Raw genomic sequence first — 22427 nt, forward strand, 5'->3', positions numbered from 1 at the left:
GTTTTTAGGAAAGCACGAGAGTTAACAGGCCAGAAGGTAGAGTCATGCAGTGGTAGCATAACTAGAGGATTAGTTAATCTCAGCTTTTCACACTATACTGATTATAGTATTTGTATTTTCAAGAAATATGAAATAACAATTTATGTTTAGAATCCTGTTACACTACTAAGGTCATATATGAGTTGAGTATATATGGGATGTGGCCATGAATATCTACATACGTGTACGTGGAAACATGGATATATAGGCAGCAAAGGAGATGGGAAAAGGGGAGAAGATTCACAAAAGAGAGATTTGGCTGTATTTTGTGACAGGTCTTAATACATTTTATGTTGTTTTTACGGTTGTGCTGTGTCTGCTGCTGGGGATAAAAAAGAAAAATCCATAAGGAATCTGAAGTTGCTCTGAATCCGAGCAGTGAACAGCACATTATAGTTTCTTCATTAAGAAAGTGCACATTCTTTCATGAAGAAACAGCCAGTGGCATTTCATGTTCTATCATCAGTGTGACAGACTGCTTTAGGAAGCAGCTTTCATATGGGAGATGATCTGCATTTTCTCCTTGGCACATCAGTTTGTATTCTGACGAATCCAGTCATAAAGTGCTGTCACCTTAGTGTATACACCAGGCCGATTGCGTCGAGCACATCCTTCACCCCAGCTCACAATACCAGCAAGGTACCATCTATTTCCCTTTCCTGTGCAGGCCAAGGGACCTCCAGAATCTCCCTGAAATGAAGGGAGTCCAACCATTAGTGCATGCACACATACACACACACACAGAGAACTGTAACAAAGGTTAGGTTATTCAAAGACAGTAAATTCCTGCCCCTCTTTCTCAATTCCAAATTTAATATTAGAACCTTATTTCTGGATAGAGTGTACCCAGCTAGATGTCAAATTCCTTTAATTTGTTTTACCTTACGGAAGTAGCACCTTCATGGATATAAAACAATGGCAAGAAGTAGTTCTTACAAAGACTCATTGCTAATGTCTCATTCCAGGGTTCTTAAGGTGCCTGATGACAGGTTGAATGGGGAGAGGAGACAACAGGGAGGGAAAGCAGGAATTCTGCTACCGTTTGACCATAGACTGTTCACCTTTAGGTTGAAGGCAGAACTCTTATACTGTGTGTTAAATAGGAACAGAAAGATACCACACGCACCCAACCAAATGAAATAAAACAAACCCGGGCACAATCAAGTATTCTCAGCGGTTTCATAATCAAGACTGTGTCCACATGCATAGATAAGAGGAAGGAACAAAGACCAAGGAACGTGCAAATAAAAACTGGCTTCTCAAAGGGAGCACGCAGCCCTGTAGAGCAATGTAGGAAAGTAAAAATGGCCATTTAGCTCAGTTCACAGGGTCAAGCTGCATTTGGGCTCACAATGCTTTGTGCCCTTCGCTGTGTTAACCTTGTATGCGTCCTGTAAACACACCACTCCACAGAACTCTGAGCACTTATGAGCACAGCTCGTCTCTGCAGCTGTTTCTGATGCATACAAGGCACTCCTCAGCCTCCAAGTTGACCCTGGGGTGTTGCTGGGGTTTGCTTGGAGCTAAACCGTGGAAGGGGTCAGAAGAAAGCCATGTACCATGAAAAAGGGTAACATCAGAAAGCCTTCATCACCAAACCAAACAAAATTATCAAGAAATAAGAAAAGAGCCACAACAGTTCTTCCCCAATCTCAGGCTGCTGTCATACTGCCAATTGTGATAACCCAAGAGGCTGATCTCAAAGTGACTTGAGACAGCAGGCTATGCAGTCTGGCCAATTACACAGCTAGTTAGGAAGGAGTGAAGGGGCTGTATGCTGGTGGAGAGAGGGAGGATCCTAAAAACAGAGGAGCCAAGATGAAAGAACAGCCTAGAGTGATGAGAAAAGAGTATAGAGAGTTTGAAAGAGTAAAAGTTTTATTTCTCACTCTGAGTATTGCATCCTCTAAAGATGAAAGGTACTTGATATTTATGTCAAATTTCCTTCCTTATTTTGGATACCCTTCAACTGCCATGTTAAGTTAACCACACACACTCAAGACATCTCACTTTACTACTAATGAATAATGCCCCTGAACAACAAACTGCCAACAGCCCACAGCTTTGAACAGTTTTCCAATGAGAGCAAATATTCTTTTGTGGGGTTTTGACAAGTTCTAGATTACCTGGCATGCATCAACACCACCATTAAGATTTCCAGCACACAGCATACGTGATGTGATAGGATTATCATACAGCTTGTTGCAGACACTTTGGTTGATTATCCTCACTCGAGCTTCTTGCAGTGTTTTGGCAAGATGACCTATTAAAAAAATACCAATAGTATTGCAGAGGTTATGGAGATAGAGATTGCTAACAGAGATAGCACCTCAAACAACAGAGAATAACTCCAAACTCAAAATCTACCCAGCTGATGACAGAAGAGTAATTCCCCCCTCCCTTCAATTGCTGCCCGCCCTCCGCTTTTCAAAGCTGTTGTCTAGACAGAGGCTCTCCATCCATCACCTTTCCATTTCCTTAGTCCTTATCCTTACGAGCTTGTTTTGTCAGAAAGTAGTAAAAGAGCCATGCAAGTTATAAGACTCCACGGAGTGCGACTGGTTTTGAATGCTATTTCAAACTATGCCCACAGATTTTTGTTGTTATTTACACTATGGTTGTTTTCCGAACATTGCCCAAGTCCTACTAAATGACATTCCTATGCTCTTCTCTATCCTCTCACTTCTGTGGAAGGAGCTGAGGAATGAAGCTGAGATGGGAACAATAAATAATTTTGAAGCACTAAATTTGTAACTCACAAGTGATTTTAAGAGCTTAATTCTGTACTATAGTCTTGATGTCCTCAGTTGAGTATCCTCAGTAATGTTCTGGCTAATGGTGAACATAACCTTTCAATACCTGAATGGTCAGAGGAAGCACTGGGCTTTGGCTTGTTTGCTCATTCAGCTCTGATGATGGGTTGGGAATGAAATGGGTAAGATAGAAAAATACGCAGGTTTTTTCACATGCCATTGTACTGACTTTTAAGTATTACTTACATTTGTTGAAAAGGAAGTTATTGTAAGAAGACATCAATTGTAAAACCATTCGTATTTCATTATGCTTTTACTTTATTATCTAGATTTAATGTTATTATTTTAAAAAGGTGTGTTAAGAAAGCCAGAATTACCATAGCACATGGCTTCTGATCAAACACAAGGACCTAGGTCTCAGCACAATTGTGGGGGCCACTGCGATTCTGAGAAGCTAAGCCCAGATTCCAAAGCTGGCTCCTGTTAAATGCTGAAACAGGGCCAAGATCCTGTGGGATCCCCCACCTCCCCTCTCCAACTGCTTGCTTTTTTTCCTGCCTCTCCACTGCAGCCTGCTGCTCCAAGCTGCACAGAGGCAAAACTCTTCATGGGGCATACATTAAATTGCCTTTGGTTAAGACAAAACAAAAAGATCTTACACAATACTTCTGCAATTATTGCTGTTCATGTCCTCATATCGTCAAACGCAGTCTCAGAAGCAATTTCTTTCTCTATAATAATTGCAAATCACCGTTTTCTTTACCTGTAAGGTTGCTTATGAACCATTCACTAGATAAAATGAGCCATGAACATCAAAATAAGCACATTTTTGCAGACCTGTGGTCATTTGGTTTTCAATTGCCTGTGACTCCTGAATACTTAACAATAGTCATCTATCACCTGCCACCCAAGCAGACATTTAGAACTGACAGACTGCAGCTAAGGGGCCATTTTCTAGCTTTTTATAGACCTACTAAGTAAACCAAAGGCATTTGTGTTACAACTTTAAGTATTTCATTGCTAGAGTTTAACACGAAGCCAAACTTGCAAGAAGTAAATCCAGGAAAGGAACATACTATTTTCTTTTATGGCTCCCCAGCCAGTTACATAGCAGACAGTTCCATAAACAAATACTCTAGAGGTGCTGGGTAAACAAATGGGCTGTACCAGCTCACTGAAGAATACAGGAGTCTCCATTTCAAGCAGGGCAATGTCATAGTCTGAGGTAGAGTGGTCATACTGTGGGTGGACAACAATCCTTTTGATTGATCTCATAGCCACACGACTGCTCTTTTCAGTAACAGTACGTAAGCCCATATATGCTCTCCATCCCGAAGGAATGGAGTATCTGTAAAGAGAATGTTTTTAGAATGTCCCATTACAAAGTAATGTGGCGTCACTTCACTCCCTTTTATCTGCTTTTCAGTATTTAATGGAACTCAACAAAACCAAATGGATCGAGTAGAATGATAGTGTCCATCTCCTAAACTATTAAGAAACATTTTTACTTACTATTTTGAAAATACTGTTTTCCTGGAGCTATAAGACCTATTCCTTGCAAGGCACTATGCTTTAGGAGGCAGAAAAGCTGACTCCTTGACACAATGAGAAAGTAAGTCTTCAATTTACACTACCCAAACAGAACACCGGCAAGTTTAACACTCCACTTATCAATAAATAGTTCTTTTCTTCGGGGAAAGACCATAGCTTTTAGTGAGAAAATCCCTGCCTTATGGTGTTCATCCTAACCCTATGACAGTATAACTTCCTCATACCTCACAGAATCAGAATCCAGGAAGCAATGGGCAGCAGATAGGAGCCACCTATTGGAAATAAGACATGCACCACACACATGGCCATGCGCTCCCACGTGCAAACTTGCTTGCCAAGGCCACTTTCCAGATCCTGCGTCTTCACCTCCAACAATTCTGCTTTTCATCAGCTGGGGTCTTCCACAAGCTAATGGAGATAATTTAATAAAATCATCACAAAAAACACAAGGGCATTTCACTTTATTATGCTTAATAAATGAATTTTTATCCATACTCCTCAAAGCTGTTAGGAAATAAGAAGTATTTTCTTGCTGTGCAATCAGTAAAAGAGTTAAGTGTGCTTGCACAGTTTCATTGAATAAGCAGGCCATTGATAAACCCGTTATTACCTATATTCCCTTTCAGCTTTTTGAAGAGGTTAGTAACTCAAAAAGATATTTCAGCACAGTTCTAAGCTGGGTTGTTCCAAAATCTGGTTTGAATAAAGTCTCATATCTTCTCCCTCCTTACACAAGAGTACGTACAAAGAGTACAGCTCCTTGACTGCATTTCATTCAGCAAAACCCAAGCGCTAAGACCTACCACCTTACCCTGGAAGAGTGCATTGCTTCAAATAAGTCATCATAGACAGACTGGATCAGTGGATTTAAAATGAAAGAGTGCAAAGTTCAAGGCAGGCACTTTCATAGAGATGTTAGCAGGAGATTAATTTCTTTAATTCATATTTGATTTAATAGAGTCTTAGTCCAATAATGCTTGCCCACAGCACACATTCCTGACTCAGTTTCCCAAAGTCATTCATTTTTAAACAAATGTTACCACACCGCAGTTCATTTCATCAGATCCATCAGCACAGTCTCTTCTCCCATCACACTCAGGATTTGGCTTCAGCAAGCATTTTCCATTGAGGCATTTGTATGAGTAAGGGGAGCAGCTTTCATAGGCTGAAATAATTTGGAGAAGACAGTGTCATGTTTGGAGCCACGGCTTCAAGTGATTAAAATAAACTTGTATTTTCAACCTATGCGATAAAAGTTGCTCAAAGCTACATATTCCAGTCTGCTTGAAGTCATAGTCTGTACTGGTATAAACTGGTCCCTCTATAGATGGCGGAGAGGAGGAATGTTCCAGTTTGATTAACAGCCAAGCTAATTTTGGTCTCCAATGTTCATAGGGAAGAAGACAAAGGAGCTTTCTGCTGTTCTCATTTCCATGTTACTTAACTCTAAACCAACCAAGCTAGGCTTGTTTTAGCTTCACCAGCCCTACTGGCATTACAAATCATGAAGCTTCACAGCGGATGTCATCTAGAAGTCAACCTTTTTATTATTAAGTAAAAGTTGAGAAAATTGTGGAGGAGCTTTATACCTGCTTCCAATAAGTTTTTTGGCTAAGGATTATCACAGTTTCACAGGGAATCCTGACAGATCTCAGCAATAGGCTTCCGTTACTGTCATTCTCATTGTCACTTGTTTACAATGACCCATGAACAGTGGATTTATTTGCTTTTCCAACAAACAAGGACATGCCCCTGGCTAACTCAAGGATTCAAGTCAAGGCAAGAATTACAAAGACAAAATGCAACAAGTCACTAGGGAGACATTAGTAGTACCAGCGATGTCTGTAACCATGGTGGATCTACAGTGAAAGAGACCATACATGCAGCAAAGGGCAGAAGTCCCAAAGCTATGATGCCTCTCTCCCTTACATTATTTGGTATTGATCTGGCTGTTGCTCAGAGAAAGTGCTCTTCTAAGAGAATCACCAGCACACTGTAGTTAGGTCAGCTAATTAAAATCACTGTTAGCTTGGGTTTTGCTTCATTAACTTCTTGTCTAGACTTTCCTAAGTAGTTATACTCTGCTGGGGATATTTTCCATTATTATGAAACTTGTACTTCATGCTGTGAAAAAGATACATAGAACTACTACATTAATCCATTAAAATAAATATATTCCTGCTTCTGCTTTCCACCATCTTTTGGAAAATAGCTAAAAATGTATACTTACAGCAGTTGTTTTCATCGCTGTCCTCCCCACAGCTGTCATCATCTTTACAAGTCTTGTACTGGTGCTTGCACTTCCCATCACCACAGTTCAACCGTTCTGGATTACAACCTGAAGAAGAAAGGTCTATAAATGCTTTATAACCCCAATAGCTGGCTAGCAGCCATATGCTACACTGCCTACCAGAGGTCACCTTGATGTTGCTGTGCCATCTCTGCCAAACACTAGTCTACCTTGGTTTTGGTAGCCTCCAGTGACAGAGACTTATTGCATTACTTCACTTGTGCTGCTCTCTCTGACCATGGATTACTTTCCAGTCAATCTTTCTGGCTGCTCTTCATTGTTCCCTATCTTTGGTGTTCAGGGCAGTCTGGATATAATACTTCAGCTGAAGCCTTCTCACTGGTGACTGGGAAGATCAACTGTGGCACTTAAAACCCCAACAAGCCCAAGCGACAAAACACCAAACAAACACAAAGCACAGAAAATTGTGTAATTCTGACTTTCAAATCTGCTTTTGAGCTACTGTCACCCCCATTTTTCAGCTGAAAAAGCAACTTAGGGAATCCACATGTGTATTTGATCACCTAAGCTCATTTCTTGTCTTTATTGAGTGGAATATAGTTTTCTCCATGCACATTCTCCAGCTTGTCAGGATCAGCTGTTTAAATACATCCCTCTTTCTATGATGTGGCACTTTGCCTATTTCACAAGAATCTTCTTCAATCTATCACTTAGATCACTAACAAAAAAATACACAGAACAGACACTGGCAGAATGACAGCAATAATACCCTTCCATTTTGGTGGAGTCATTGGCAATCATGCTCTGGAAGCAGCTTTGTCTGTTTTTTTCTCACAGTGCTTCCTTTACTTACTGATAAGTTTGTCACACAAAGCAGCACCAAAGTACAACTTCTGCTCTATTTATCTTGCCACAGCAGAGAACCAAAATGAAGTTAAAAGCTTCATGCTGGTTTTTAACATCTATTTCACTGATTACAAATAGTTTACTTTGACTACTTGTTGCTTTATTTGGTTTTGGAAGCTTAACTTGTAAAGATCAGTGTAAAATCGCCTGCCTGTTTTATTCTGTTCTCCCACTCTTCAAACACATTACTCAGCCTCTTCTGCAGCCTTTTAGATCTTCACCACATCCTTCATGTGATCTTAAAGATAGCTGCCGATATTTTAGAGATCATTTCAGCAGTCTCAAAGCTTCATGGAGGAAGCTGTTTACAGGAGGACACAAACATGAAATAGTTGCCCTACCACAGTCTAATCCATCACTACCATCTGAGCAGCCTTTCCAGCTTTAAGACTGACTGCTTGAAAGAATGCACGTTCTATCCTCACACCTAAGGACAAGCCAGAAAAGTAAGAAACTAATGGCACTAGAAATGATGTTGCAGTCTAAATGCATTAACACAGAACTGTACCATGGAGAAATATTAAAATGGCTATTAAAAAAACAAAGCTAGGTGTCATTTTTAACCTAAATTGAATGAAAAACAGGAAATCCTATCCTACTTGGCCTTATCTACCAACGATTTTTATCAAGCAATCCGAGTTAAACGAATCAATACTCACCTAAATGGACTTAGAAAATGAAATTCACATTCATTGCCTGATTCTAAGTGATTCAGCACAGATATATAGTTACTACTGATGGTGAACACCTCTTCAATATGTCAAGGTAATGTATGTTACACAAGAGCGTCTAAGGGCTTGGGGGGGAGATTAACGATGCTGGAAGTCAAAACAAGGCACCCTGTGTAATACTAGCAATACAAATTTCCTGATATTAAAGTGCTGTAGAATTCACCTCTGTGCTACTACACTTCATCTTCATGTCTGATGTGAGCAAATGCTTTATCAGACACATCTCAAATCTAGCTGTTCTATTATGAAGCAGCCTTTCACCAAGAATTCATTGCACTTTCAGTAATTAACAACTGATATTAATGCAAAGGTATCTCTTTGCAATATATAAAAAATATTTTCTTCCACTTTTCTTTCTTTTTTGTTTTTCTTGGCATGTCTAAAAATAAGAACTGTGAGAGAAAAAGTAACCAAAAATACTCTTTTTTTATGCCCAGGTCAATCTAACTTTAAATATTTCCCCTCCAGCACCACAAACAAATTAACAGCTGAATCACATTGAAGCTCTAAACACATTTGTCCCACTTTTATTTAATCAGTTCCAATCTGGAGTCATTTAGCCCTCCTCACTGCCTTGCATGTGATGCTGGTGGGAGGAAAGCACACACTACACAACCAGCACTAGCTCAAAGCTGGAGTCTCTCCAATGTTCTTTTCAGCATTCTCTGAAGTTACTCAACCAACAGCTGGCATTTGCTTCCCAGTTGAACTCAGAGCAGTGCCTGTGGTTTCTAATAACTGTGTTTTGGTAGGCTTTCAACAATGGAAAAGTCTCATCCGAGGTGGTGGGTGACCGCAGGTACTAAAGATGTGGGAGAAAATTCCACCCCCCCTGCCCCTTACTATTGCTACAGGCAAGGCTATAATGGAAGACCAGCACTCTCAATACATCCTGCTCTCTCAGTATCAACTTCATACTGACACATCACGACTAGTCTGCACCTCCTGATGGGTCTTAATACAGGTCCTTAACCTTGTGGCTAAAGGTGAACTACACGGCTCTGTGTCACCTCATCGCTGGCTCAGTTGTAGAAATGGAGCAGAGCACACAAAGTGTAATAAAGACTGGGGATTCTCTCTGTTAAAAAAGCCCCCCAAAACCAAACGAACAAAACAACAAAAAAAAAAACCAAGGTACTTTTAGGCTTTCACTCATCTCTGAGCTGGTTTTGAGGCAGTAAGCACAGTAACAATAGAACACAGCATTGTTTTTAACTTTTTCCATTAGAAAGGGACACAAGTTGGTAGAAAAGGAAACCCCTGAAAATATGAATCCTATAGAATGACTGAGTACATGAAGCAAGAATCTAGTCCAGGGACCTTAATACATAAATATTTCCAAGTCAGCAACAATACTCAGAACTATACTCAGACAAGCTGAGCATCTGAAGAGGTTTCACAAACTGAACTGATCTCTTGAAATCACAGAGAACTTTAGTTACTTAGATGTCAACTAGGGCAAACAGCAATTGATGTCAACTGGGTAAAGGAAAGAGAAGGTATTTGCAATTAATACATTGCAGATGCATCTTTTCTAAGAAATATCACAAATATGTGTATGAAAATCCCTCTTCCACCTTCTAGAAGCGCCCAAAAAAACCTAACACTTACCCAAAAGTGCAGAGACTGGGGAGTCAGGAAAGGGGTGTAAGAAACCCAATCGTATTCCTGCAATACCTGCTAGCAATGGGTCCTCATTGACTCTCAGTGGAAACTTAATTTGTCTAAACCTAGAAGCTCACCCAAAGCATGCCGAGTTGTGATTTTAAAACGAAGATGAATTATTCATTGTTAACTCCTGTTGGCACAAGAGTCATGAAAAGAGCACAGCAGAGAGCCTCTAAGCATGGTGCAGCTTGGCTATTTTAAGACTTTGGCAAAGTGACAAATAATTAGATCCAGAGAAACTGGGAAATTTTACTTCCCATTATACAGAAGTGGTGTGAAAAGTTAGAAAATGGGTGCTAACATCTAAAAGCATCTTTTACCTAATTTTGTGCATTTATTTGTTCAATCAGATACATCGTAACATTTCAAACATTGATCTCTTGCGCTTAGGTTAAGGAGAAAAGGCAGGTTGATTTGTATGTGGTTGGTTTGACAAGGTTTCTCGAAGGTTGCTCCTTAAAAAATGAAGTATATGCTTACTCACGGTCTGCGTGACTGAAGGCTTTGTATTCAATGTAAAACCCTCTGTGGGTGACTAGCTCGTCAGAATGGAAGTTGATTGCGACAGAGTAACCGTATTCTCTGTTTCTGTTGCTTTCAGGAAGAGCTTTGCAGTATCTAGCAAGGCAAAAGTGAGAGTAATCAGTTTCTAACCGAACAGACCATTACCATCCAGCTACCTCTCCTTTTAATGAAGGGTACCGACGCCAAAAGCTTTAAAATAAGAAAGATCAGCTATCTTTTAGCGTTAAAACATCACAACAGAAGTACTAGAAAGCCTCCTTACAAATGTCTTCCACTCCACAACTTTTCTGGGACTAGTAGACTTTGAAACAAACACAGCAAGATAACCCATGTCAGAGTCTGCCTTAGAAACACAAACCACTTTGAAGCATGCTTGAGCTCAGATTTCCCCTTTAGGTTTGCAAGCCAAAAGGCTACAAATCCAGTAATAGAATATGGAATCATACAGCCCAATCCAAGTGCTGATGCTGGTTTCACTATACTCTGGATACTGTTTTCTTGAGGTTTGGTGTTTGCCGTTTGTGTTTTTGGGAGGCACGGGGCTTTCTTGTTCTAAGCACACACATTGCAATTCATCTTATTTACAGAAAAGAATATGATCACCGAAGAGTAAGTAGCATAGAAAATGAAACTTCAGATGCCACAAGCTCTTCCCCAACATCAAAACCACTGCCAGGAATTTACACTTCAACTGCAACTGCATAAAATCCCAGTTTTCTATGTCATTGCTCTTAAGGGGATCAACCAAGTGAGTGCCTAACACTGTAGAAAAAGCAGGATGCTTAAATGAACATAATGGCAAATTATCAGTATTAGGGCAGGATTAAGAGCATTCTTCTGCTGAAATTCAGTGGAAGCACCCAATTTTTATTGACATTTATTTTCCTGCACTGGAAGTGGCAAGACATCTTTTGCTGAAGTACAGTATGTTGCTCAACATTGAAGTGCAAATTAATATGTCAGAAAATAGTGTATTTACTCACCTAACCCCATCAATTTCTAACCAGTCTTTATCACATTTACTGGACCCTGGAGACTTCTCTTGAATTTGTATTATGAGGATTTTTAAGGAGAGCTTGTAGCCAGGCAATGGTGCCTAAAAATCAAAGGACGAATATCCTGACACATGCATCCAAAAATTTAAAGACCTGTGCTTCTAAGATGGTAAATCCTATTTTGATTATTATCAGATTAAAAATACTTCATTTTTATTATGTAAATCACCTTTGAAGAACCAAAACACTATTTTAAACATGTATAGAAATCCTTTTAGACCCAAATTCTTTGGCCAGACTGTGCCAGATAGAAGTGTGTAAGTCTTCCTGCAATCAGCGCAAAGCACAGTATTTGGGGTTCGTGCTGTGTTTGTACTGCTGTGTGCTCCAGTAGCTTAAATAAGAGATTAAAGGTGTCTATGGCAGCTGGCCATTCAGTGACCTCTTTGCTATGACCTCTTTGCTTTAGAAAGCCTTTTTCTTCCTTTTCCTGCATATAGGTGAGAGTTTTATGCTACAAACTGCTACCAGTTTTCATTGAGCAGATGAAAGGTAGAGACTTTTACCAACTCATAGACATGATGAGCATCCTTTTCCAGGGAAAGTCAAAAAAGGCAGTTAAACGCTTAATGGAGCAACAGATCAACACACCAGGAAGCTGGTGGAAATCATGAGCAGTTTCTAAGTCCAGCCAAAGGGCTTTCTGGAAAGCCAGAGCTGAATATATGAGTCAGAGAAGTCCTGTTTCTGCAGACTTCAGGGAAATGCAGTGTGGTATCCATCGTATGAGGCATGATTTAAATGACCTTCTCCTTCTTCTTTCTGACATAGAAGCAAAGCCCTGATTATTAGCGATTTTCTCTGGCTGCTAGGAGTTGTCATCTTACCCATCACTTAGTTTCTGTTATGAAAACTCAAGCTTTTGGAAGCTGGCAATGACTCCTTCCCATAACTGGCACTTGTAGGTCAGACAGGAAAAAAAAATGGGTGCCTAAGAAGTCAGGTGCAGTTGTCTTAGCATCTTTTCCCTCTATTTCACCCACAACAAAAGCCGTTTCTCCCAGTTTTACATCACATAAAGCAAAGTCATCACTAGAAGATTTCTCATCACTTACTCTGATGATCCAGCTGCAGTCAATATTTGGTGGGTAGTAACTTGGGTAATAAGGGGAACTCAGCGTCCCATTCCAGGAACTATAACGACCACCACATACTGGGAGAGAAATACATCAGCAAGAAACGCAGTTATCTCAACTGGACTAAAGTGCAGAGCCTACTTCACCCGCTAGGACCTCCTCTTCGTACAGAAACAGAAGCAGCAGTTGTGACAGTGTTATGGTATTAATATCATATTTTGCCTGTGTTAACAGAAAATCATGTAACTTCACTTCCCCGTCATACTGAATTTCTCCTATTTTTGGATCAAATTACCATAAAGGCTAAATACAAAACAACCCTGACTGAAAGTCTTGGTTTTGGGTTTTTTTTTCTAAACTCCCCTTCTTTCATGGTAGGTGGAAACAGCAACGAAATGTGGACACAACAGACCTCCTCCTTCCAACTGACTTCTGACCTTCCTCATTGACTTTTTCAAGCATTACAAAGCAATCAGCCTGAAGTGAAACCTCTGGTTCATTCCCTATGAACCAGGGCGTTGTGTGTGTCAGTTCTCAGTCTGAAAATTCATGCCACATTTGAACAATGCCTCTGAGGTTTTATTTTCTATCAGGATCTCTCTTGCATAACCAGTCTTTAGTGCCTTTAGTTCCCTTTAGGTAACAGAGTAAATGCAAACATGAATATAACAGAAAAGAAGACAACTTTGAAAACAGCCAAGTTTTGTGGCAAATTCCAGGCTACACATCCTTTGGAATGCCCATCCTCAGAAGAGTGAAACAACTTTAACTTGTAAGGTGCATGGGATAAGTATTTGCCTAACCAGAGACAGAAGCCAAAATGTATAAGCTTTGGAGAAGCTTATCCACTATAATTTGTTCCACGAGTTAAAACTCTTTCACTTGGACCTGTGGCTAAGTTTTCCCTTAAAAAAGCTCTTATATCTCCTGTAACATTAACAGTTATTAGCAATTGTTTTTTATCCTATAAATTAGCAATTTAAATTTAAGCAATTTAAATTAACATTTTTAAAAAAAATAAATTAATGATTTAAAAATATTTCTCCTATAAATTAACAATTTATTGTTGCTCAAAACACTTCACTGATCACAAGGATCTCCTGCAAAATTCATATTACTCCATAGGCTTAGAATATACTGCTTGTGTCTTGAATACACTTTTCATAAGTGCAGATATACACTGTACATATACAGTTAACTACACTGAACAGGGCTTTCAGAAAGGGATCAAAGACATATTAGAGACTTGCTTTTGTTTTCCTTTTTCATTAAAGACACATCCCTAAGCTGGGGATGGATTGCCAAAACTGATGCAAATGCTGCTCTGTCACAGTGGCTATCTAGCTTTGCCCAGATATATAATGCCTGTAGTGCTATGTGGCTGGCTGCTCTGCTGTCATTGCTCAGTTACCATGTACTAAGAGTAATGTCTGGACATTCTTTCAGTGGATGAGAATGATAATTCCATGACTTACATGCCATCAACCCATCTCCCCAAATACACCCAGGCTGTATGAACTTAGTTTTGATTTTAGAGGTGACAAAAGGGATAACCGTGCTTACATCAGATGCTTGTTTCCATTAATCACTTACTGATTTTAGGAATAGCTTGAAAGTGAGCTTTTAAAATGCTGCTTTCTTCTCTTTGGTCCAGTGAAAAGGTAAGCAACATTACATTACTCGACGAAGTTAAACGTATAATAGGAGGAGTCCAGGCCCCAGGTCCACACCATCTGAAATATCCCAAAAATGGCATCAAAAACCCCGATCAAAGAAAACCAAAAGAAAACATTTCCCACATTCCAGTCATCCTTGCTGAGAAAGGGGGCAGAAGTAACACTCATCTGGTCATCTGTTCTTTCAGAAGCATTCCACTGGCTACCACTTCCCTATTAGTATTGCACCCAATTGGTAGCACACAAGACATTAGTTTCCCAGCACTAAGCCTTCGTCACCCTGGATGAGCATCACCGACACTCTTGCCTAACAGGTGCCCTGGAATTTTCTGACCTGCAGAAGCACCAGAAAGGCAGTGCCAGGTTATGTTACTTCAGCAGTGATAGAGACACTGAGAAGCAGCTGGTAGCACTGCAAAGGCAACAAGTGGCAGTGCAGCAGTGCTGAGCACTATCTATGCAATAGATAACAAGCCCAAAGCATTTACAGTCCATTAACTTTCAGCTTGGTTTCACATCACAAAAGCTGTGCAAGATGTGAAGCCCCATGCATGGCAACTACTTCTTCTTATCCTTCTTCTTTTGTTTGAATCATAAGGAGTTAATTTATATCACGAACCTTGAAAACTAGCTACCATTTGTAATCTCAGATGCTCTTTCTTGCATCTTTAAATTCACCTGTGTATTTATTCCAGTTTGAAATCCACAGTGTTTTTTGATTCCTCTTAAACTTACAAATCTGTGTGAAAAAAAAAAATCTAAGTTTTCTCTTTTCCTATGCATAACAAATGAAAGTAATCAAGTTTAGATCTCACCATAGCAGAGTATTTCCATCGCAGGCTTATTATTTGACACCACCAAGATCCAGAGTGACAGCATTAAAAAAACTGAAAGTAGTCATTTTTGGCTTTAGCTGGCCATTCCCTGCTCCCATTTCATGTGAGGCACTAGTCAATGGATCTATGATTTGCCTCTTTCACATACATTATTAAATACTTTTTATCATAATAGCTGTCAAATCCTTAACAATATCAACACTTTGAGTCCCCTCTGCACTGCCGTGTTGAAGTCTTTGAGCATCTTGCTGTGCTACCCGGCTGAATGCCTGACTTATCTTGTAGCTGTACCTCTTGTCACAGTATAACCCAAATAATAAGGCAAGCACGTACGAGAAGAGTTGTAGACATGAGATGTTTTACACTACGCCTCACAATCTCAGCTTGTTCACTCTTTAGTATTTGTCACTGAAAAACTCTGTTGCAGCAACTGGTGAGAATCATTTTAGTCACCATGTGTGATCCTAGACCTGAACATCAGGGAATAATGGCTATAACACAGTAATTTCTGGCTGTCATGGATGTTGGAAATGATATTAGTTCTACCACATCTGTCCAAAATATGTCACTAGCTGTTTGTAGCTTAAATAGAAACTTAATAGGCATATGCAAAACCACACATAACTAGAGTGGCAACAAAAGTAACCAAAAAAAGTTAACTTTTCTTGAGTACCATTAGGATTTTAACATAATTTAAATTATCAGATTCTGTTCTGGTTCTTTGATAGATATCAATGCACATTCTTGAGCTTTATGTCTCATAGCTTACTGCTTTGATGTTCTCTGAACAAGTTAAGTTGTACACAATTGGTTTCGCTAGCTTCCAGGTGCTTTCATGCACATAGCCAACTCTACTTCTCTGGTTCCTAAAAAGCAAAGCCATTCCTTATAATGTGCAACAGTAACAATCCCATAATCAGCATCAGAGCAGATGTAGCCCGTCATCAGGAATGGGATTCTCAGTGCTATGCTGCAATCTGAGACTAGCTCCTTACACAAACCCTGTGTTCACTTCCATGGCTGTCCTTCTGACAGTCCACCAACAATGACAAGCTCTTTTGCCTTGTTTCATAAGGAGAGAAATAAATCTGTTAGCTTCTCAAGTTAAGGTACTACTAAATGAGTGCTCTTCAAACACTCCTGACTGAACCCACATGCTCAGCTAGCCTCTATAAAAAACATCCCCCTTGAAAACATCTAATCTCAGGTTCTAAAGCCTGTTTATTTTGTTAATGAAGACAGACTCGGGGTGGGTAACATGTTCATATGAGAGATTTGACTCTGGAAAATGGGAGCTGTGTGGCTACAGAGGGTTAAATATCATCTAATCTCAGTTATGCTAATGGACTACACAGGGACTCCGAAGATGGAGCCTGCCATCGACACAGTACCCCTGTTATCATTAAAGATTTGGCTATGACTGGACTGCTTTAAAACAAGTCTATTATTTTCTAAAATGAATAGAACACTGAAAAAAAGGTATCTCTTTGAGTTATTATGAAAAAAGAAGTCTTACAAATTAATCATAATGTAGAATAAACCCTGCAGGAATTCATAACAGCGTTCCCAAGCAAGTGGTCACTTCTCTATCAGAGTTCAAGGAGCATCTGGACAATGGTCTTAGTCATATTGTTTAGTTGTAGGTAGATCTGTGAGGTTTAGGGATTTGGACTTGATCCTCATGGGTGCCTTTGAGCTCAAGATACCCTATTATCCTAATTCACTGTGGGGAGGAGGGACAATACGGAAGATCTTGTTATTGCCCTATACAAGATTTTTAAGTTGCACTTGGATTCTTACATTTTGGAAGCCCATTTAATATCAATTTGATATCACTACAGTTTCAGAGAGTTTCTGTACAGCTCAATAAAACATTTTTTCTCTGTACTATCATACCTTGTAATGATCTTGTTCTGCAGAGGAAGAAGGAAATCGTACGCTGATAAATGGTGTGATGCACAGCTCTCTGGAGTGACACCATGCAAAGTGATAACTACCAGTCTCACCACATAGTTAGAAGGAACTCGCAGCCTCCATTGATAAAAAGACTTTTTGGGATTCATCAGAGTTAGAGTCCTGTTGTTACCGGGCCTGGCATACAGGTCAAAGGATGCTGCTATACAAAAGAAGCTAGATCAGTGGCTGAAAAACTGTTAAGTTGAAAGAGAAATTATTAGGTAAAATTTCAGAATAGGCAGCAAAAGTTGCCTATCCACACTTCTTGACTACTTTAACCTTTTTTTATCCTTACCTTTGCAACTCCATCCCCTTTTCCCTACCAGGCTGCATCAGCTTCTCCTGCTTTGGCCAGGGAAGTACAATGTCCAACCCACCAGCAGCTCATCACACACTCAGCAAGCAGGAGGGTACTTGGCTGAAGCTGCTACATCTCTGCTTGAAACCTACTGCTTCCTTTGCCATTTTCTCTTCATCCATTGCATGGATGCAACAAGAGCAGCAAGTATATGAAGTTAGTCTCAATGTGTGCTTGATATGGATAAATAGGGCAAAGTGAATTAAAGCTCTGTAGTACTTGACTGGTCACTGACTATGTACAACCACAATTATCTAGCCACAAAGCAAATAAGTTATGTATAATTTTGTATTAGCTTTTTAAAAGATGCCAAGTAAAGGAGCCACACCTCATTGCAATGCAGTGGGAACTATTAAATTTCAACCATTCCAGTCAGAACATGAGAACAAAAGCTGGAAGGTATTTTCATCCCAGCTTTCATTTAGGACACAAGCCAGGGAAATCCCTGGTCTGGTTTGGTTTGTAGGCCTTTCAGATACAAGAATAACAAGGAAACTGCCATTTTTTCTGTTACAGGATTTTTTCCCCCAAAGTGAAACCAGTTGGGATAGAAGCATTACCTGATTTTAGCATCACATCATATCCTGTGGAATCTGAAACTGAAATTTAATAACTATCAGACACACAAGCCAAAGACACAAGCAGGAGAAAGAAAAATAGACAGAACAGGTACTAAACGACAGGTACATTGTTACCAAAAAGCTCCATCATAACAAGATCAAAATCTTCCTCCCCAGAAGAACTGAACACGTGAGCTGCTTGTTTAGCACTGATTTTCTTTAGTTCCACTGGGGTTAAGTTTTGAAAAGAAGCAACCACATCCTTTGGTGCCCAGAATGTATTCCAGTAGTAAGCTCGAAGCCCAGACTCTCCTTCGCTGTGGAGGGAAAAAAGGGCATTATAAATAGACTCTAATTAGTGTCTTGGACGTGCTTTCCACTGATCTGCATTTTTGGCTTGCACAATACATAGCCAGTTGAACTGCTGCGCAGAGAATTGCAGCTGAACATGGGAGCCAAAAGCTCTCTTGTTTAACAACTGTTTTTTCTATACAGTAGAAATGCTTTGGAAATATACTGCTTCAACTGTTATACGCTGAGATTGAAAACACCTTGCAGCAAATCCTTACAATATCTCTTATGGAATTGGATATTTCCATCTTTGATGTAAAATTACACACTTTTAAGATCATATTACAGCTGCAGACACATTTTTCTTTAATATTCGTTGACTGTGGCAACATATGACAGGATAGTTTTATGCTCATACGCACATTTTACATAATTCTTGTTGAAATAGACAATCTGTATGTGCACAATCTGTATGTGTGTGGAGACCTCATAGCAGCCTTCCAGTATCTGAGGGAGGGCTATAGGGATGCTGGGGAGGGACTCTTCATTAGGGACTGTAGTGATAGGACAAGGGGTAACAGGTTAAAACTTAAACAGGGGAAGTTTAGATTGGATATAAGGAAGAAGTTCTTTACTGTAAGGGTGGTGAGGCACTGGAATGGGTTGCCCAGGGAGGTTGTGAATGCTCCATCCCTGGTGGTGCTCAAGACCAGGTTGGACAGAGCCTTGGGTGCCATGGTTTAGTGTGAGGTGTCCCTGCCCATGGCAGGGGGGTTGGAACTGGATGATCTTAAGGTCCTTTCCAACCCTGACTATTCTATGATTCTACATATGCAAAGTACTACTTAAATGATAAAAAGAGAGCCCATCACACTCCTGTTAAAATAGCCTATGGACTGGACTTCCAGAAGTTTTAGGATGCTACCAAAACAGTAGTAGCCATCTGCTCAGTGTACTCGTATTTCTCATGAGAAGCTTAAATAGAATGCCCTGTCTAATTATGTTCCTAATTTTTGCATTGAGAGGTGAAGAAGGAACTTCACAGCAAGACCAGATTCTGCAAGCAGTCAAGGAAATGAATTGTCATTTCAAAAATGAAACTGTAATTTAAAACTGTAATTTCAAAATTGAAAAGCAGATTAAAAAAATACAAAGAAATCTATAAATCAAGGAACAGTTAATCAGACGTTGCTTTTCTCTCCGATTCTATAGGGCAATTCAGAATTCACACCATTAGCATAGCTCTTAGCTCTCACACTTAGGTGCATTTCTCATTCTCTGTTGTAGAGATCTGCAGTGCTCTTCCAGACTCATTTAAGATCCATGGAAAAAAGATAAAACTATTGCAAAAGAATATCTCAAATGTATATCATATGCAGGAACAGGACCCACCTGAAAGCAGCCACTACAGACTTCAAGTAATACTTTCCCAACAAGGAAGATTCATATGTTTCTGCAAACTGTTAAGCAATAGTAAAAGAAAACGTAAAGCATTACATTTTAGTATCAATACCATCTCCTATTCTATAAAGTATTTGTCTTTTTCCTCCTTTCCCCTTCCTCATCCCTCATATTGCAAGCCCTACTTGTATTTCGTACAAAATGTCTCAGATGAATCAGAAATGTGCATTCATTTACACTAAAACCAGAACCAAAACCTTTTCAGATGCAAAACGTTTCAAGGCCATTGAGACAGCTCTTGAAAATTAGCCATCAAAAAGAAGTCTTTATGGATACCTTTATATTTCTGTTTCAGTCTTTAAGTTTCTAACATATAAACTGGACACCAGCAATGTGTATTGGCTCTGCACAAAGCAGCTTTGAGACACTAGATTAGCTCTTTTGAGAGGTAGAGGCTAACAGAGAACTGCTTTGTGTTGAAGATTGTTGTTCAGAGGGACCCAAGAAAGAGTATTAATCTCATGAATAGGAAGTTGCATATGAAAAGCAAGAAAGCAAATGTTGCAGGGGGTAAGGGAAAACAAAACCAAGTTAGACACTGAATTGGAGCTATATTTAAAAAACAAACCCAAAACAACAGCACAAATAAACCCACACCAAAACAAACACACTCCAAATTCCTTTAAGAAGGAGGATTTGTCCATAACCTTGAAACCCCCCAGGTTTTATTACCTAGGGGATAGGTATTAAAAGCCCCAGCTCTCCAACTGCATTCCTAAAACTGTACACCATCGAGGCACATTCTAGCTTTAAAACCCCTATGTGACTAAACGGAGTATTCTCTTCATTCCCAGTCCAATTCTGTATTAACTCTTTTGAAGTTATTGCTGTATTTATGTGGGAACTTACATAATTTTGGATCGCTTCTGCTTGCAGGAGGAATTTCTGTGACTTTGGATCATTGAAGTCACTTGTGTAAGTCACATTAGGAATTTCTACACTCCCACCAATATAAATAAAGGAGAATGCTGGAGCTGAGGAAAAAAGGGATAAAAAGATGAGCACAGCAAAGAACATTATGGAAAAACTTCCAGAACAAGAGGTTTGAAGAAGCAAGTGTTTGTCCTTGGCATCTGTAGGTATTAGCTCTTCAAAGAAACTTCCAATAGTAGCCAGAGTGCTAAGTCAGTTGCAAGGAAAGGAATTGAGGTACAGGTTCAGACAGGCGCTTCTACCGGGAAGCTCCAATTGCTAAACTTCCATTTACTGCAGCTATCTCCTCCTGAGAGATGCAGTTTTAAGAGCTGTTTGTTGAGACCTGGGAAGGACCATACATAATTTACCTACCCATTCTGTCTGGAAAAAGGGAACAGAAGATCTTTAATTCCTATGTGTTCTGGGAAAGACAACAGTTACAACAACAACAGTATTGACAAGCAGAGACAAAAAAAGAGTTTAGAGAGAAAACACATACCTTTGTTATTCTTCTGCAACTACCATCTGTTAATTATTGTGCATTTTGTTGCTTTAGCAAAGCCATGAACGAGAAGGGAAAGCGAGTAGTTTATACATGCATTATGTGCTTAGCTGTTTCAAGCAGAGCTTTTCCATAGTAATCATTCACACAGCGCAAAAACACCCATCCCACCCAGACCACGCTGGGGAATAACTCTTACAGAATGAGTAGTGCAGGACTAGTATGGTTATTGTAAGTATTAAAAAAACAACAGGTAATATTCCTAGAAGCCATCTTCTCCAGAAACAGGACCTCATCCATTTGAAGAAGCAGTACTTCTGACACAAGCCTTCTTGGTAGGCTGGGCAGCAGCAAATATGCAGGCTTTCCTAGAGAAAGACACAGGAATGCATCAGTAAGATAACAAAAGAAAAGCTATCATACAGTGTATTTACCTTCTTAGTTTTTGTAAAGAGGTTTAAATTGAGATAATATATTTCATGTTATCAGCCCTGTCACACCTAAAACCTATATTTCTCTGTTGCTTGCTTGCAGCATGCGTTTCAAGCTATGTAAGCAAAGGGGAAATCTGTTATCGCTTTCATTAGGAGCAGTTTGCATATGAAGAACAGAGGTGAATACACACCGGAGTAGGCAGAGAGATCATTTACTGTGTTCCTACAGTAAAGCTTAGCTAGCAGTGTCTCTTACCTGCCCTGCAGCCTGCTCAGAGCCGTGTGGAGCTGGTATGCTGTACACAGAAACCCGGCTGGAGGGGAAAGCTGGTATCATGATGCCTTGACAAATGCCTTTTGACTAACCTAATAACAGAGCCCTAAATGAACCTCATCTCTTCAGCATAACCCAGAATATTGCGCTGCTCTCCACTATGCACTCCAGGCTTCTCTCATTTCACCTTTGCCATACTGCTTGAAGCCAGAGCCAGCCGATCTGCAATCAAAGAAGGTGGGGAGGAGAAGTTACCATCACTGTAACTCTTTGTTTTCCTAACTGGCTAAGTAGGATCTCAATTTCCAAACAGATCCATTACTCTTTCAGAAATACAAGCGTAGGAAATAATTTGTGACAGAATGCAAAGGACAGGCGAGCAATTTACAGATAACAAGTTCCAGAGCAAGATAAACGAGGAAACTTCTAATGAATACCTGGTGGAATCCACAGAAATATATATGAGCGAGAAGAAAAGCACAGGTCCACAAACCACCTGAATTTTCCAGCCACAGGCCAGTACCACACAATAAATGTAATTGCAAAGCAGTTCACATTCAAATTTCTGATTTGAAATTAAAAAAAACAGTTTCAAGTTACCAAACCAAC

The 22427-nt window shown here is 39.8% G+C and overlaps 1 protein-coding gene across 1 annotated transcript; it reads right to left on the minus strand.

Moving 5' to 3' along the window:
• Window positions 1–424: 424 nt before the first annotated feature.
• Window positions 425–22104, minus strand: LOC133269730 (suppressor of tumorigenicity 14 protein-like). Its single transcript, XM_061454357.1, has 17 exons — window positions 21801–22104; window positions 21310–21478; window positions 20543–20667; window positions 19625–19692; window positions 18077–18258; window positions 17942–17980; window positions 16964–17183; window positions 14149–14288; window positions 12535–12632; window positions 11408–11520; window positions 10384–10517; window positions 6574–6681; window positions 5389–5508; window positions 4568–4751; window positions 3869–4140; window positions 2166–2302; window positions 425–729 (listed from the first exon to the last, which is right to left on the minus strand). The coding sequence occupies exons 1-17, from the start codon at window positions 21879–21881 to the stop codon at window positions 571–573; spliced, it is 2349 nt and encodes a 782-aa protein (XP_061310341.1). The 5' UTR covers window positions 21882–22104; the 3' UTR covers window positions 425–570.
• Window positions 22105–22427: the final 323 nt, after the last annotated feature.

The sequence above is a fragment of the Pezoporus flaviventris genome, unplaced genomic scaffold (genome assembly GCF_033815535.1).
Source record: "Pezoporus flaviventris isolate CSIRO_AGI_PZ_B2104156 unplaced genomic scaffold, CSIRO_AGI_Pfla_v1 ptg000015l, whole genome shotgun sequence".
Lineage (NCBI taxonomy): Eukaryota > Metazoa > Chordata > Aves > Psittaciformes > Psittacidae > Pezoporus > Pezoporus flaviventris.